At 42.9% G+C, this 16,878-nt stretch overlaps 1 protein-coding gene across 1 annotated transcript; it reads right to left on the bottom strand.

Annotated features, from left to right (window-relative positions):
- Positions 1–10,550: 10,550 nt before the first annotated feature.
- Positions 10,551–14,453, bottom strand: Rap2b (RAP2B, member of RAS oncogene family). Its single transcript, XM_021158251.2, has one exon. The coding sequence runs from the start codon at positions 13,905–13,907 to the stop codon at positions 13,356–13,358; it is 552 nt and encodes a 183-aa protein (XP_021013910.1). The 5' UTR covers positions 13,908–14,453; the 3' UTR covers positions 10,551–13,355.
- Positions 14,454–16,878: the final 2,425 nt, after the last annotated feature.

Genomic DNA, 16,878 nt, shown 5'->3' with positions numbered 1-16,878 from the left:
AGGGAAGGGAAGGGAAGGGAAGGGAAGGAAAGGAAAGGAAAGGAAAGGAAAGGAAAGGAAAGGAAAGGAAAGGAAAGGAAAGGAAAGGAAAGGAAAGAAGAAAAGAAGAAAAGAAAGAAAAGAGCAGAGAGTACAGGGGAGGGAAGAGAAGAGGGGAGGAAAGAGGGAAGAGAGAGGGGAGAGGAGAGGAGTGAGGAAAGGATGGAGGGGAGAGGAAAGGACTGAGGGGAGAGGAGAGTGCAGGGGAGAGGGGAGAGGAGGGGAGAGGGAGGAGGAGAGGGGAGGAGAGGGGAGGGGAGAGGAGGGGAGAAGAGCACTTCAGGCCTGGGAAATGGTTCAGCAGATAAAGGCGTTTGTCACCAAACCCAAGTTCAACCAGAATCTACATCATGCATACACAAGCACAGGATAAATAAACAAAACAAAAAAAAAAATTTAAAGTCTAAATTCCCATCTTCTACCATAAAAGCAATTTTATTTTTTCCCTATAATCAACTTTCCCTCAATACTGAAAGCCTTGAATTCTATAACAACTACTTAATTTGAAAACATTGTCTACATGTGAGTTAGAACAGATAGTAAAGGAACAAGATGCTTCAGTGTCAACCCATCCATAGGCTCTACTATGCACAACTCCAGCATTTGATGTGAGGTCCATCACCAGCAAGGTCCCTTAGCATCACCGTGGAACTTTATTAGAATCACAGATTTTAAATTCTGCTCAATTAGGATCTGTGAGGTGCCTGCTTGATATACACACATATTGAATGGTAAAATAACTTGATAAGTCTAACGCAAGATGTACCAGATTCTTAATAAGTTTAATAATGAAACTAAGCCAATCGCATGATGAAGTTACTCTAAACAATCTATGGCTAAGCAATCTGAGCCAAGAGGCCCTTTAAAACTCCCTTTAGCTCTATAAGAGATCCATCTTAATCCTTAAATGATCTTTTTCCTTTCCCTCCACTATCACTTTTTCCTTTGGAGCCAATCTCAGGAAACAGAGATAAAATGCATTAGAAAGTAGCTTCCTACTAAAGTGGGATTATTACAGGCATAAAAACTCTTTCAGAACAGACATGCAATTATTTGGCTTCTTTTCTCAGCAAGCAGAGTTTATGCTATTTCTAGCAACACAGTATAGGTACACGAAATCAGCTTTTCATGCAATTCTAACATGCTGTATTTGGCAGAAAACAAACAAAAACGAACCAGTTGTTCTCAGCCTGGAAGCAGTAAACGGTCATCCAAATCACTCACAAAAACCATTCGTAGGTTTTGTCTTTTTTTGGTTTTTTTTTTTTTAAAGAATGGATGGTTGCTTGAAGATCTAGCAGATCAGAAATAGTTCAAACAGCTCCACAAGAAGTGGGAAATGGGGCTCATGCATCCCTCCCGAGGGAATCAAACAGCTGTTCTTTAATTTGGAAGACTGGATGTTGATGTGACAAGTTAACGTGCCCAAGATTTAATGTGTTGGAGTCTGGGTACTTTTTATACCCTTGCTGACAAAAATAAGAGAACGGCGAAGTTAACTACAAGAGAGTAGGGTCATTTCCCCATGGTCTATTTGGTAACAGTGGTTCAATGGTAAAGAATTAGCATATGTGTATGTAATAGACATGTCTAAAAAGATGCCACCGTCCCACGTTAGTCCCTTAGTGGGGAGGCACTCATTGAGGCTAAAAGCTGGCCGCGGCTGCTCTTCCACATTCTGTTCCTTCCTCAGTGCTAACCTTCAGCAATTCAAAAGAATTTCCTGGCAAGACTTAATTCAAAATGAAAGCAATTAAAAATGCATTTTGAAATTACAAAGGGAGTCATGATACACTTCAGAATATATTATTCTTACCCATGTCCAATTTTTCCACATTATCATTTAAAATGCAATTACATGATTTGTGCTGAAGGGTTTGAGTTTTCATGCGCTCATTCAAGAATGCAAATGGATTAATTAAATTTTGGAGGAATCTATCTTTATCACCATTCAAAAGGAGATTAATATATTTTCTCTAATTTATAGAATTAGTGAAATTAATCACCGATTTATGGATAAAGCACCCATTTCTGAAACAGAAATGAAATTATTAGCAAATTGTTCATTATCTCTATCAATGCTATGTTGCATTTATATACAGGTCAATCATCATACACAAATAGGATGCTCAAAGGACCACAGTTGGATTGTAGACTATAGACTCCAATAAAAAGAATATTGATTTTAGAATAACAAATTAAAATCCAGCATTGGTGAGATGGAGCAGAGGGTGAAGGCGCCTACTGTGAACCTGGGACCTACTTGGTGGAAGAAAAGAACCTGCTCCTAGGGGCGTCTCTGAATTCCACAAGGACTGTTGGTTCTCCACTCCCATACATGCAACATAAATAAATAGAAAAATAATTTTTAATACACAAAGATACAATCTAAACAGGAGCCAAATGAAATACCCGTAAGTTACCAGTTCCTTTGTCCTGTGGGTATTAGAATCATTGTACCAGCAAGGAACATCCTCTTCTCTGAGTATCACAAGGGTACCTTGCATAGGTTCTGTCCACAGGTTCTGTCTGGGAATCTAGTTTTATTTCCAGCTCAGCATCACTTGACTTTATTGTGTATGTCAACTTTTGGGGCTTTCACCTTAACATCTTCAACTTGAAGGTATTGTATCTGAACCTCTGGACAAGTGGCAGTATCACCTGAGAATCTTTCAGGAACAATGCTTCCTAAAGCCTGCTGCAAAGACTACGTCAGATGTGCGCGCACATTATGTGTGTAGAAGCACATGTGCCACAGCAGAGGAGCTACAGGACTACAACCTTGGAGTCAGTTCTCTCCTTTCACCTTCAGGTGAGTTCTGAGGACTGAACTAACATGACCGTGCTTGTACAACTGGCATGCTCTCCCTGCTGACTCATCCTGCTAGCCCAATCTGTATTTTAAAAAGCCGGCAGAGTGATTCTGACACATCGTGAACATAGAAGACCAGTGAACTCTGTGATCTTCCATGCTAAGCAAGTAAACCTCTGTGCTTGTGAGTTTCAGTTTAGGCCTGTATCTTATGTGTTGGAGGTCTAGAATGTCTCACTGTACAGATGGGAGATTGATGTATCATCTCCACAGGGATCTCTCTGCTCCCAGAGCACTCTGTACATAACTGTTTAGTGATACACATCATTCTTCAATTACATTAATCCTTTCATTGGGCCATTTGCCCTTGCCTTTGCGTTTCCTATAGAGGCATCAGCACTGATACATTTCCCCTCTTCCATCCCACATAGCAACGGCTCTCAAGCTTCACCAAAGGACATAGATTACTGAGCACCAACCTCAGTCTTCTTGACTAGGCATGACTGAGGCAGTGCTTGAGAGTCTGTACAGTGTCCTTGGTCCAAGACCTGACTTTGAAAACCATTGTCACCATACATACTGCATTATTAGTACAGAAATTTCTAATGGGTCACATCACTGCTTATGATAGCTGACAGATATTACAAAACAGTGTATTACAAAACTGTGTTCAAATGATTCAAAGGCGGGTCTATTAAATAGCACATTTTAAACCACGTATTAAACATGATTAAATTTTACATACTGAGTAAGACATACCCACATTTCAGATCAGGGAAGGTGTCTATTAAATATTCTATTCACCCTTCTCAACGTTCTTTACCTATTTTAATCTTTCTTTTGACAGATTTAAAGAAAATGTAAGTTCTATTGATACCATGGTGACACTGACATTCTAAGCCCAATGTTTTTACAACTGCAGATTAATAAAAGCTCCTTATGGCTCTCATTCTATAGCAGTTTTTGAATGAAGTTGATCAAAGCCTTGAAATGGTCTATCTTTACTGGTAACACTGATATTTTCAATTAACATTGAGCCATTCACTTGTTTACTCCCTCATTCAACTAATGTCAAATATTAATTTGTATAAAGCATCATTGTAGGCATTGAGGTCCACAGAGGGTGCAGTTCCATGCCTTACTACTACAAGCTAGCCTTTTGGTAGAAAGGAGGCTTGAGAATCAGTATAAGCCCCTGGGCATCTGTAGGGCTTTAGGTGTTAAGAAACATCTAAGTCTGCTGGCAATAACCCAAATGCTCACAGAGGACAAGGCAGGAGGAATGCATGAACAAAGCCTGCCTGGGCAACCCAGTGAGACTCTACCAAGAAAGATTTAAATAGGGAGGGGAGGGAGGGAGAAAGGAAGGTAGGAAAGGAGAGAAGGAAAGAAGTCTATGCTGAAGGACCAATTTTAAGATAAATGTATGTATTTCTTCTTTGCTTTAAGATAAAGATAAAGAGAAACCAAGGAAATAGGTTGCACAAATGCCTGCATGCGTGTATACAGACACACAGACGCGCATACACACACACATACACACACACAAATTGTATTTTCAACAGCCAAAGTGGGTCAGCGTTGAGAAATAAAAAGATAATTCAGAGACTCCAAAATTGTTCCTAATATATGGAACTCTCTAGTTCTCATCATATACCATTCGGAACAAAAAGGATCACTCTGGTCCCATAATATTAAAAACATAATGTTAGTAACTAAGCAGAAATACTTTCTAGGAGGGTCATTTATTTCTGTCACATTATCTGCTTTATACATTATTCAAAACTGCTAACACCAAAATGTCACTTTAGTTCCACTTCGTGTGCGTTTTGCCTAGTAAACACCAATTCCGTTCTCTGTAATTAAGACAGTACCCATCTTGGCAACTCTCCACTGCTGTGATATATCTGAATAACAGATCTATATCTTTTGGGTAATTAACATACATGCTTTCTCATCTATAAAGTGCTACTTTTCTTAGTAAACTTAGTTTAAATAGCAACACAGTAATCTTTCTGCAATATATAAATGAGAGAATTATGATTCTTCTTTAAAAGCAATAAAAGTATTTCGATGGCAATGGGAGCTGGCACTTGGGAGGAGACCCGTGCATCTCTGTGAGTCTGAGGCTAGCCTCATCAGCATAGAGAGTTCTGAGACAGCCAGGGGAACACAAGGTGATCCATCTCAAAGCACAACAACAAAAATGGATAAATATGATAATTTTTAAGATCAATAATGAAATGGTCACTTCTCAAAAGACAAATCTCATTTTCACTGAAAACCATTTTCATGCTCCAAACCATAAATATTAATCATGCATTGCAAAATCCTGTCCCATTAACTTGTTTAAAAATATGAATACATATATTTTCTTGGCATCAATAGTATTTTTCCATATTATGGATTTTTAAATTATCTACAAAAACCTAACTTTTCCAGAAGCCAATAAAACTTAGAAATTAGGGACAAAAAAAAATTTACAACAGCACATGTGACTAAATGGGAAGGAAAATAAGACATTTAGAGACAGAAGAAAAAAAAAAGCTTGCTTTCTAAATGTTGTGATCACATTACCACTAATCTGGTGTTTTAGTGCACAACTTAACACAAAGACACTAGATCAACATCATCCATTTTAATATGAGGGCATTATCAAATTTGGAAGTCAAATTCAGCTACACAAATTACTTGCTCTTCTCCATCAACCAGTGCTTTCTACTAATTGTAAAGGATTATCTTGTTAACTGCATACATGGCTTTTAGAAACCTTTCTAGCTGTGAAAATCCCTCTGGTGATCTTAAGAGATTACTCCTTCTCCTTTGCAAAATGTTAGCATTCCTTGTACACTAAGTGCACCTGACTTCCAAATGTGAACTTTTTCAAATGTAAAGCCATGATTTTCCAGATAGGTGGGTGCCCAGTAGTCTGGTTGCTTCAAGTTTTATGGGTATCTTGTTTGGATTTCATTAAACTGTAAGAACAGGACAATCGTGTCTGGTTCAGAGTAAATTAAAGATCCACGGCTATTGAGTTAATTCCACATTAATGAACTTGCTGACAGGATTCTCAATGTTGAGTTCCAGGGCTTGGCAGGCATAGCCTATGAGCTGCATAGAGGCTGCCAGGTTGCTGAGAACTTCATTTCAGTGTAGTTACCATCTCCACCTGTCCAATTCTTTATACTTACCTAGTTAAGAACTACTTTAGATATAGGTGGGCATGCAGAACTCAGTAATAGGAATTAGTCCTGCATTCATGCATACACACGGAGGAGAGAGAGAGACAGAGACAGAGAGAGACAGAGAGAGACACACAGAAAGATAAGAAAACAAGGAGAAAAGAAAGAAAAGGCACATATACTGAAGAAGTTAATTGTAAGAAACAAAAGTTAAATATAAGTGGACACTTGATAAGCAAGCTTTCTGCCCCAGTAATGAGGTGCTGAGTAGGGCTGCAGATTCAGTTGAAGAGCAAGATGATTTGCAGGAAGCTGCAACAAGAACAGAAAGTTTCCAGTAGTCTTCCAGTAGCGACCTGAGAAGGTTGGAATCAAAACAGTTGCCCCTGATTTTCCTTTGAGAATTTGTAAGTCTAGTTATTTGGTCATCAGGCTGAGTGGAGCCTCTGCCCACCCAGTTTCATCACCTTCAACACCCCCGCCCCCCTTCCCTTATCCCGGGTAAAGAAATCCTAACAAACACCATACTTTGACTACTTATAGGTATAGATTTAATGGATTGGTCCATGTCATCTTGACTGAGTGTGAGAATACTGGTACTGTAAAGAAAAGCACACACTGCATGTTGTAGCATCTTAACTATGCCTGATTTATCAGTCACTCTTACTCTCCTCTGGTCTATGGCTCCTCCACTCCACAGGGTCTTGTGCATAGCAGCACTGTGTGTGTGTGTGTGTGTGTGTGTGTGTGTGTGTGTGTATGTATGTGTGTGTGTATTGTCATATGTCATAGTTAGTTCACAACCAGTGGCTTCTTTGCACCTCAGAGCAATGTATGATAATACTTTCGGTTGTCACAAATTGGGCAGAGAGGAAAATAACAGCATTTAGTGATGAAAGAACAGGCTGGCCCCAGCATCCTAAAGAGAAGAGGATGTCCCAGTACACATAAGTAGGCATACATGCACACCCACCACTACAGCATTATTCTGCTCTCTAAGTTCACAGAGCTGAAACTGAGAGAGATATTGAGTTCCATTTGTCATCTGTAGGACTACCACGAGGACAGACAGAATTTTAACCAGTAGTGCATACAGATGTGCTTTTCTATATACTTTTCTTGTCCAATGGATGCAATTTTGCAGCTGATCATAAAAGGAAGCAACAATTGTTTTTAAAAACTGATCCAATAAGCATTGATCCTAACATCACAGTAAATATTACATTCTCCAGTCATGTTTGTTGGATAATGCATGGACTCAGTTCAGCCATACTCACCAACTCCACTACAACTCTATTCTTAGCAATCAAATAATATTTCCAAAGCATCAATAATCTTTCTTCTTTCTATTAAAAACAAATCTGCCTTGGAAATTTTTCTGTGATCACAAAGAAAAGAGCATACATTTTTAAAGATTTCTGAAAATTTTAGCCTCATGTAATCTTACAAGATAATTCATCTTGAAAAGATTAATTTTAGACAACTGACTGAGGAATAGCTCCTCTAACTTATGGAACAGATTGCTACTATTCCAAATGTAGTAAAGTCATTGGTCGGTCTCTCTCTCTCTCTCTCTCTCTCTCTCTCTCTCTCTCTCTCATTAGCCATCTCTACTTTGCAAGAAAATTATTTTACTAATTAAACCTTTAGCATTTGCCACTTTACTACGCTACTGTTCCTTCATTTCTTCAAAGTAGCCAAGTTCTCTCCTAATGCATGTTAACCTGTTAAACTGAACTATAAGATGGCTTTTCTTAGACAAGGCAAATATCTTTGTAATACAGTACACTTTATAAATAAATATACCATTCTAAAATAAATATAACTTCAATGTTTAACAATTAAACAGAGTCAAGTATCAGTGGCCCAAATTTACAGCAATTCAAAAAAAAAAGAAAAAAAAAAAAAAAACAGAAGCTGAAGGCCAATATATAAAAGTCACATCATTTCACCATTGCGTCTGTTATCATAAGCAGTGAGTTTTTTGATTATGACGCCTTCTACAACTACGGCACATATCTATAGATACACATAAATGTTTGGAACTATTTGAAGTGGCATTTAGTCACAAGATACAAGAATATTCTTTTATCTGATGATAGATGAATCAAGCTTTAAAGTAACCATTCATTTTATGTGTAATTGGAATTGAAGATACAATTCGAGAATCTCCCAAGGGATCTATAATGAGTAGACGGGTCAAAAGTCTACTACTTTTCCCTCATTTCTCAGCTTCTATTCAGACAATTTCTAACTTGCCAGGGTGAGCAATGTGCATGAAAATTACAAGAGCAGCAATGGGGGCAGGTGGAGCAAAACATATTTTCATCAAAATATTTATTACTATATTATTATTAATCAAGGAAAAAAGCAAGCAAATAACTCAACTCCAGAACACATTAAAAGTGAAAAATGTCCCTTCTCCTCACCCACCTTCACTCATATGACATCTGCACATTACTCTCTCCACCTTGTGAAAGGCAATATGAAAGAGCAACTTCTCTGCTTATTACTGGACTTCCTTCCACTCACTGCTTTTTTGAAACCAGTGAAGACAGGGATTTTTGAAGCATGGTATTGGGAACATTCTTGGGCATTAAGATGCATTACAAACGCATGACATAAAACCACAACAGTTTTGTAGTATGTATTTTCCCAGAAAGGAGAAATGTCTAAATTTAGACTGAAGCTAAGAAGACACACACCTTCGTGTACTGGGACCTTAATATTGAAATTCTCCTGGTTTGTTCTCAGAATCTTTGCTTGGAAACATGAAAAAGTAAAGCCCTAGCCTTTTAATTTCAAAGTAAAGAGGACATAGATATCTTAAAGTGCTCCTTTAGTCAAAGGTATTAATTATTGTTTGTCTTTCAATGGGGTAGGGATGCTGACTCTGATAAACTATTTCTCTCAAAGTTTGCTTCTGATTTAGCCCGAAGCCCACAGCAAATTTCGTTGAGATGATGATGTGAAGTTAAACAAAGACCTGTTCTCACAAAGGAGCCAACAGCCATTTTCAGTGGTATATGTTCTCTTCAGTAAATGTCTATGAAGACCATTTTAGCACCACAGCAGAAACGAATTGTAAACGTAGCTAAGTTTGAGTCTCTGAGTATCTAGGCAGATCCTATGTCAGGTGCATTTAGAGCTGGAACTTGATCTTTGATTCTCAGAGTATAGTCCCTGGACCAGCAACATCACTGTCACCTGAAACACCAGATCCACTGAAGAATAAAATAGGAGACACAACCTGCAAGTCATATTGATATGCAGTTTGGTTTGAAAAACGTCATGAATAGGTGACTCCTATTGCCTCAAATTACCAAAGTGCTACTGTGGAGAGACCAAATATGTTCCTTACTAGTGCCATGTTAAGGCAGTCAAATATTCTTGTTGTCTGAAAAAAAAAATCACAATCAAGAATGACATATTCATGAATTTTAGACCTGTAACATTTCCTAGAGAAAGTGTATATTAGCAGGCTTTCCCCCTCCCTCCATTAAGCAGGCACTGACATACATCACTGTAATAAACAGTGGATGTCTCCAAATTCAATCTTTGTTTTCTTCACATTTATAGAGAAGGATATATGATGATAGATAGAGCACAGGCATTCCACATCTATTTCTGCAAACTCTTGCTCCATAGAAATTTCTCTCACTAGCCGGGTGTGGTGGCGCACGCCTTTAATCCCAGCTCTCGGGAGGCAGAGGCAGGTGGATTTCTGAGTTCGAGGCCAGCCTGGTCTACAAAGTGAGTGCCAGGACAGCCAGGGCTACAACAGAGAAACCCTGTCTCGAGGAAAAAAAAAAAAAAAAAGAAAAGAAATTTCTCTTACTTTCCATCATTCAGGTTAGAGCGATAACAAAGCTACTTAAACCATTCAAGTAAAGAGGCTCTCACCCAGGGGAAATAGGCAGGCTTCAGAGTGCATGAAGCTTTGGCATTTCAAGACTAACTTCAAATAGATCTGGTTTCTCAGTGTGACTCAATGAATGGAAACAGTTTGACCTGAAGATCAAAGTGTGAGAGTTGAGCAGACACCTTTAGCTTTCCTGAGGCGTTTACAAATGAGCAAAAATAATGCTTTGAAATGACAGAAAACTGGGCAGGCTGGCAGGGACCAAAAGGAAAAGCTGAGAGACAGAGAGAGAGAGAGAGAGAGAGAGAGAGAGAGACCCCAGTAGTCAAGGTCAGTGGTCAGTTTGCATCCACTTTGCAGGTCCTCTCCCAATTTCTGTTTTGACAAGTGACATCACTTTACATCCAACCCCTCCCACCCTGACTCCTCCCACCTGACTCAGTTCCTTAAGCAGTTAAACCAGCCTGACTTTTGCACTGAAACAAATGCTTTTATTTCCTCACAGCAGTAACACTAAGATGAGGTTCTTCCTAGCCAAATAAACTGTCACCCTTAACATTACCTTCTTAAAGCAAGAAAGCAAAAACAAAAAGGCCAAGAGACAAATGTCTATGTTGCCATGAAAATAACAGGCGCAAGCCAAACAACTCAGGGCTCCATTTTCCTGCAGCAGCTTTAATTGTACAATCCAAAAGCATTTATTTTACAGTACTCAGTAGAAACATGTTTTCAAAAGCCTGTCCTGCCTTCCATGACCTCTCGGAAGCCTCTGGAGAGGTGATTAATGCACCAGCAATCTAGTTCACTGTCCACCTTCAAGTATTTTCTGAGCTATATACTTGGCAACACTTTTGTTCAAAGCCTTCCAAATCATGAGAAGAGGGCCACCATTAGCATTTTTTTAAAAAGCAATCCCTCCAACAGTGCTTGACACATCTTCAAAATGTGTCAACACTTTAAATGTGCAACACTTTCATCGACCTAAGCAAATACATTTGTTCAAACATTAAGAATGAATTCTTGTAAAGACATTATTTTTCAATTTGTATACTTGGAAGCAGAATCACATCTGACACTAATGGAGATGTGAGATCCGAGTTGGAAAATAAACAAAGGCCAGTACAGGCAAAATGTTCTTCCTCCCCATGAAATGGTGAGATGCAACTTGGATGGAGAAAACAAAAATTAAGGCAATATATATTGATATAGCTTTAAAGAAATCCTTGGCTTTGCCAAGGGAGTAAATTCCTTAGTTAAGACTCTTCAGACATCAGCGTTGCCTCAGGAACCTGTGGTATTATATCTTATAGATACTTTGTTATTCTGTAAAGATTATTGTACTGGAGAGCCCAAGCAAACTACAAATAAAACACCAACACACATTCATTGCCTCCTACTTTTAAAAACTTTTGTGGGCAAATAGAAGGAGAGCAAGGGAATCCTCTTCATCTTGTTTACTTTTTGTTTTCAATCTTATGATTGGTTCCAAATAAAAACTTTGGAAGGGTTGAAATAACGACTAGAATAATTGTATTCCATCCATACGTTGTAGAGGGCAGGGTGTGGGAGATCAAAGTTAAGATCACTTCTGACTCGGTGTGGGACATAAACAGACAACATCAAACCAAGACAAATAGAAAGTGCCCCTGTTAGTTATTCTGCCAGGTCCACGTTGCTTTCCCAGGCCTGAGAGGGCGTTACTAGCTGAGGGGCTTGCCCCTTTGCTGTCAACAGTAAAGGTCACTGCTCATCTTCCGCAGAGCAGTGCTTCCTCATCTGGGCAGTCAGATACCCCTGTCATACCCTGTGATTCTTAGGCCTTGATACTTTCCTCCACTTTTAAAGACTTGGAAACATTGTTACCCAATTTTTCATAGAAATAATCCTATCTTCAAATTTTGACACATAACTCCAAAGGCATCATGGACCTGGCCCTATCCACCTCCCCGCCTGACACCATATTCATGGAAACTGTAAATCACAGAATATGAAACACAAAAAACACAAATAGTTTGGGGTTTCTTTAAAAATGACAGTTGTATTAAAAGTCTTAAAATGAAGAGACAGTGACTAAATGAGTGGAATTAAAAGTTACAACTTGTTAAAATTCTTTTGGTACATCACAATAAAATTTTGCTCTTTGCCTCTGGAGGAACACCCTGTAACAGATAACAGATATTTCGAAAACAACAGAAAAGGGGAGCTAAAACCTGAAATTTGAACAAAATGAAGGGGAAAAAAATTCAAGACTTATGGACTTAACATTGAAAAAAAAAAAAAAGCTAAAATTAATGAAGCAATTCACGGAATAACAGGTCCTATTCATCCTGGCTCTTTCAGGAAGATGCTTAAAGTAGTTTTGGGGAAAGCAGAACAGCAGATTCTGGGATACGGTGGGAATTCACAGGTTGGCACCGGCTGGAACAGCTGAGTTTGAAGGCACTCTGCAGACACAGGGGTGCTGGGCGCCCTGAATCACATTTACGAAGTCTTTGTATTGTATTTTTAAAAGCTAGTCAGCAAAATCTGTCACTGCCAACCACAAAAAAAAAAAAAAAAAAAAAAAAAAGCTATACTTACACTCACACACACATACACACACACAATAGCACACACAAAAAATGTGCAGATTTGTAACATTTTTCACAGCTGATTAAAAAAAAAATACTACCATTCTCCCCCAGACTCCCCTTTGATACAGTAGGTAATCAAAATAGATTTTTTTTTCCCCACAAATATCAGCAGACACTTCCTGGCACCCCACACTGTATTGGCATCAGTGTTAAAACAGTCCCAGTTCACATGTGCAATACTTCAGATTGGATACACTGTAACAAGAACCCAACTTTGCATAGACATCCTCAGAATCGTAATCAGTCCCTGGGTTGCCCTTCCAAGCTGGCAGAAAAGGAACCCCTGGTCTTAATTTCTAAATAATCCTGGAAAACAAGGGAAAAAAAAAGTTTCGTCCCCTCTTCTGGCTCCTTCATATGATTTTCTTGGACCTCTTTCCTTGTGTTAAAACTTGGAACTATGAACAGTTGCTCGGGGGAACCCTCCCCCACTGCCTCCTTTCCCTTCACTTCCTCTGCTTCGCCACCCCCATTTTTTTTTTTTCAGGCTTGAAACTTTTGCTTGCCGGTGTCAAGCAGCCAATACAGAGCCTTAATGGCTATTTAAACGGGGAAATATGCATGAACCAAAATCAACGAGGAACGTACACGCTGTATAGAGCCATTTTTCCACCAGGGTCTCAGATGCTCTGCAAGGTACACCCTCTCAGACCCTGGCTGAAGGCTGGGGATGCTGGCCACACACGTCAGCCAGGTTCCTCGGACATCCCAGACAAGACAACAAAGTCGTCTCCAATCTCAAAGCAAGAAGACAATCACATTAAGAGAATCGGGTGCATTTGGCTTTGTGCACAGAGCGTGGCCAGCGCCCGGCGGCAGACGGCGCCTCACAGGATCACGCAGGCCGAGCAGCAGCCCTCGTCGCCGTTGGGCTGTGCCGCGTAGTTCATCTGCCTCACGATCTCTGCGAATAGCTCATCCACTGAGGCTTTGTTTTTGGCCGATGTCTCCATGAAGGGGCAGCTCCACTCCTCGGCCAGGGCCTTACCCTCGCCATAGGAGACCTCACGTTCGCCCTCCAAGTCCACCTTGTTGCCTACCAGGATCATGGGTACGCGCTCGTACCGCTTCACGCGGATGATCTGGTCCCGCATGGGCTTGATGTCCTGGAAGCTCTGCTGGTTGACCAGGCTGTAGACGAGAATGAAGCCCTGGCCATTCTTGATGTACAGGTCCCGCATTGAGGCGAACTGCTCGGTGCCCGCGGTATCCAGGATCTCCAGCACCGACGGCGACGAGTCCACCTCGATCTCCTTGCGGTAAAAGTCCTCGATGGTCGGGTCGTACTTCTCGATGAAGGAACCTGTTACGAACTGCACGGTGAGCGCGGACTTGCCCACGCCGCCCGAGCCCAGTACCACCACTTTGTACTCTCTCATGGCTCCGTCGGCGCCCTCGTCGCGCCTGCCGCGGCCCCGTCGGGGCTGCGCGCCGGGGAAGGCTGGGCTGGGCGGACGGGTGGACTTCTCCCCTTCCTCAACTCCGCAGGAAAAACCCCGGTGAGACTACCCCGGTAGCACGGGCTCACCAACAGACTAGCAGAGCCCCGCGCCAGGCCGACCGGCAGCGGGGGCGCGTCCCTAGGGCGCGGGTCCCGGGCCCCGCAGCAGCTCTGTCGGAGGACCCTGAGGACAATGCGCGCAGCCGGAGCAAGACAACGGCTGGAGCTCTTCGCCCCGACAGCCTGGGAGGGCCGGGAGGAGGTGGCGGCTGGTTGCAGAGGCGGCTGCTAATTGAGCGTCCGGCTGAGACACGCGTGGCATGAGTCCCCGCGGAACGTGCGTCCAGCTCCGCGACCCATCACTCTCTCTCTCTTCTCTCTCCCGCAGCCTCCGCTGGGCGAGGGCTTCCTACTCGCCGCGCGCAGCCCAGCCCTCCCCGCCCAGCCGAGCATGCCCAGTACGTCGCCCGCGGTGCCCCGCCCGAGCTCCGCTCCAGCTTTTCCGCCGCATCGGGAGGGGGCGTGGCAGAGGGTGTGGCAAACAGGGGCTGGGCGGGGCGGGGCGGGGCGGCGCGAATCTTGGAACTGGGCAGTCCTGCTTGTGTGTGCTTGTAAGTGGAAAGCTCGCCAAACCGAAGCCACCTCTGTCGGGGCTCTGCGGCTGCCGGCCTCCTATGGGGACAGCAGGCAGCAGCTGGCTGTGACCTCTTCGTCGGCTTGCGCTGTTAAAGGATAGACACTTGTCCCCGAACTCAGGCTGCTGCGCGCCTCTCAGGATCGTACACTTGCAGGGCTATTTTCAGGCGGGGGAAGGTAGCAGAGGTTCGTGCCCCCACTTGGCCTGGTGTTCGTCAGTTTCCCACGAAGAACTCGGCCTGAGTCCCTGTCCGGACAAGGAGTTGGGGCTGGGAATCTATGGGGCGCTGCAGCCTTCAGGGCAGGAGTTGCGGGGTCATCCTACGTCTCCCCCCACCCGCCTTTGGTTAGAGCCAAAATATGGCTTGTGGATCGAGCCCCGCGGCTCCCGTACCGAGTCAGGGCATGCTCAGTCGGCGAAGCAGGTTTGGGGCTTGCAAGTAGGAAGGTTTCGCACCGCACACCCACACGCCAGCTCAAATTACCTCTCCCAGACTCCCAACTCATTGGCCCCAGGATGTGAGTCTCACACCCCCAAATGTTTTCCCATTGGCTGTTGCCGAGGTTTTGTCACTTTAGACAGCTTCATTGGCTGCAAAGTCGCCTCCGCTCAGGATTGGTTATTTATAGAGATTGAGTGGAGAGGCGGAGGCCCAGCTGTTCCTTCTCCACTGCTCCCCGCCCCCTTCCACCCACTGCCCGGGCCTGTGCATCTGAAGCTGAGAGGGGAAAAGAAGGAATTTAGGTGGAGTGCTCCAAACTAAATATAGTCCTTTGTTGGTGTTCAGGAGGGAGTCTGACTTCTTTAAGCCCAGTCACGACCGTCCCTTAAAGGGAGCAGCTAGAGCTCATTGCTGCTCCCTGTCTTTAAGAAACCCTGAAGTTCCTAACTTGATCTTAGCAGGAAGAAGGCTGGGATGAGCAATGAGCCACCGCAAGTTCGTGGCATCAGGGGAGGTGGGGCTGCCCGGGCTTGCCTCTTCCCAAAGCTCTGCTTGGTGGGGAGGGCAGTCTCAAGACTTGGCTCCGCTCACTTGCACGGCGATGCGAGGTGACGCCTGGACTTGTCCCGAGTCTCTCTAGATCCTTGCTAGGAGAGATGTCGAGACCTGTCTGTGTACTGCACTGGCAGCGGGAGCCCGGGGGCACAGAGGGGTGGGGATCGGTTTTGTGTCAAGTCAACCAGGGTTAAGTGGCCAGGCTTGCTATCCCCCTGCCACTACCCTCTGCTTTAAACGTCCTCACGGAAGGAAGAACTGAGCAGTGTTGTTCCAAGTCACAGCGGTACTTAGGGCTCCATTTGGGAGTGAACCTGCTCCAGATTCTTGGCTGCGGCCCCGAGTGTCCACAGCCGCAAGTACCTGCCAGCAGAGCTAGGCAGAACCTCAGTATAATCCTGTGCCTTACTAAGGTGGTGGTGCTTTCTCTCTGCCTTGGCTCTGCCTTTTAGTGGAGGAAGGGTTTTCATGGTCGACTACTGACTGCTTCGATATAATTATGCTTATATAATTCTTCAGAGAATTATCTCTGAAGCAAACTTTAATATAGCTGGCTAGAACCCTGCCAACATTCTGCCAGTGTTTAATGCTTGCCAAGTGTTTTTGCATGCACTATCTCAATTACCCCTTGTAATAATAATTACTTATATGCCCATTTTAAAGATGAAGAAACTGAGGCTCCCAGGTGTTCAATAGCTTGCCTAAGAGTGGCAGAGCCAGGATCACAACCTAGGTGTTTGATTGTATAGCATTCAAACGGCTAGTGTGCTTTCCCACAATATTATCCCCAGCTTTTCTTCTCATACAGAATTTCGTAATATAATCAGAGGCGGCCCCTCTGCGATGACCGTGCTTTGCACTCTTCTTGTGGAGATGACATCTCTCTGGAAGGTGCTTCCTCATCTACATTATGGCTCCAAGGGATGGAGACTGAAATATTTTTCTGTGTGGTGCCAAGCCCACCTCCAGGAACTTTTGGGGGACTCCCAACTCACCCATCTCCAGTTAATACTTCTTTGTTGGACTGTGTGCTTTATTGAGGTGCTGTGGGCCCACAAAGGTGTGTTTCTTAGTAACATGAAAGAAAATGCTTCCAGCTTATATGTGTAGTCTGTCATTTCAAGCTTTGGACCTCGCTCAGTGACTGTTTGGGTCGTTGAACGAATCCGGGAAGCTTCCTAACCTTAGTTTGTCTATCTATAAAATAGTGATTGTGAAATTGGCCCTGCCCACAGGACTGTACTAGGTACCTTGAACAGCAGTGCCCTCTCTTTA

The sequence above is a fragment of the Mus caroli genome, chromosome 3 (genome assembly GCF_900094665.2).
Source record: "Mus caroli chromosome 3, CAROLI_EIJ_v1.1, whole genome shotgun sequence".
Classification (NCBI taxonomy): domain Eukaryota; kingdom Metazoa; phylum Chordata; class Mammalia; order Rodentia; family Muridae; genus Mus; species Mus caroli.
Note: the sequence above shows the minus strand (reverse complement) of the source record. Positions and strands in the feature narration are given on the sequence as shown.

Coding starts and splice junctions, on each gene's coding strand:
- Rap2b (XM_021158251.2), bottom strand. CDS start 13,907: ATGAGAGAGTACAAAGTGGTGGTACTGGGCTCGGGCGGCGTGGGCAAG.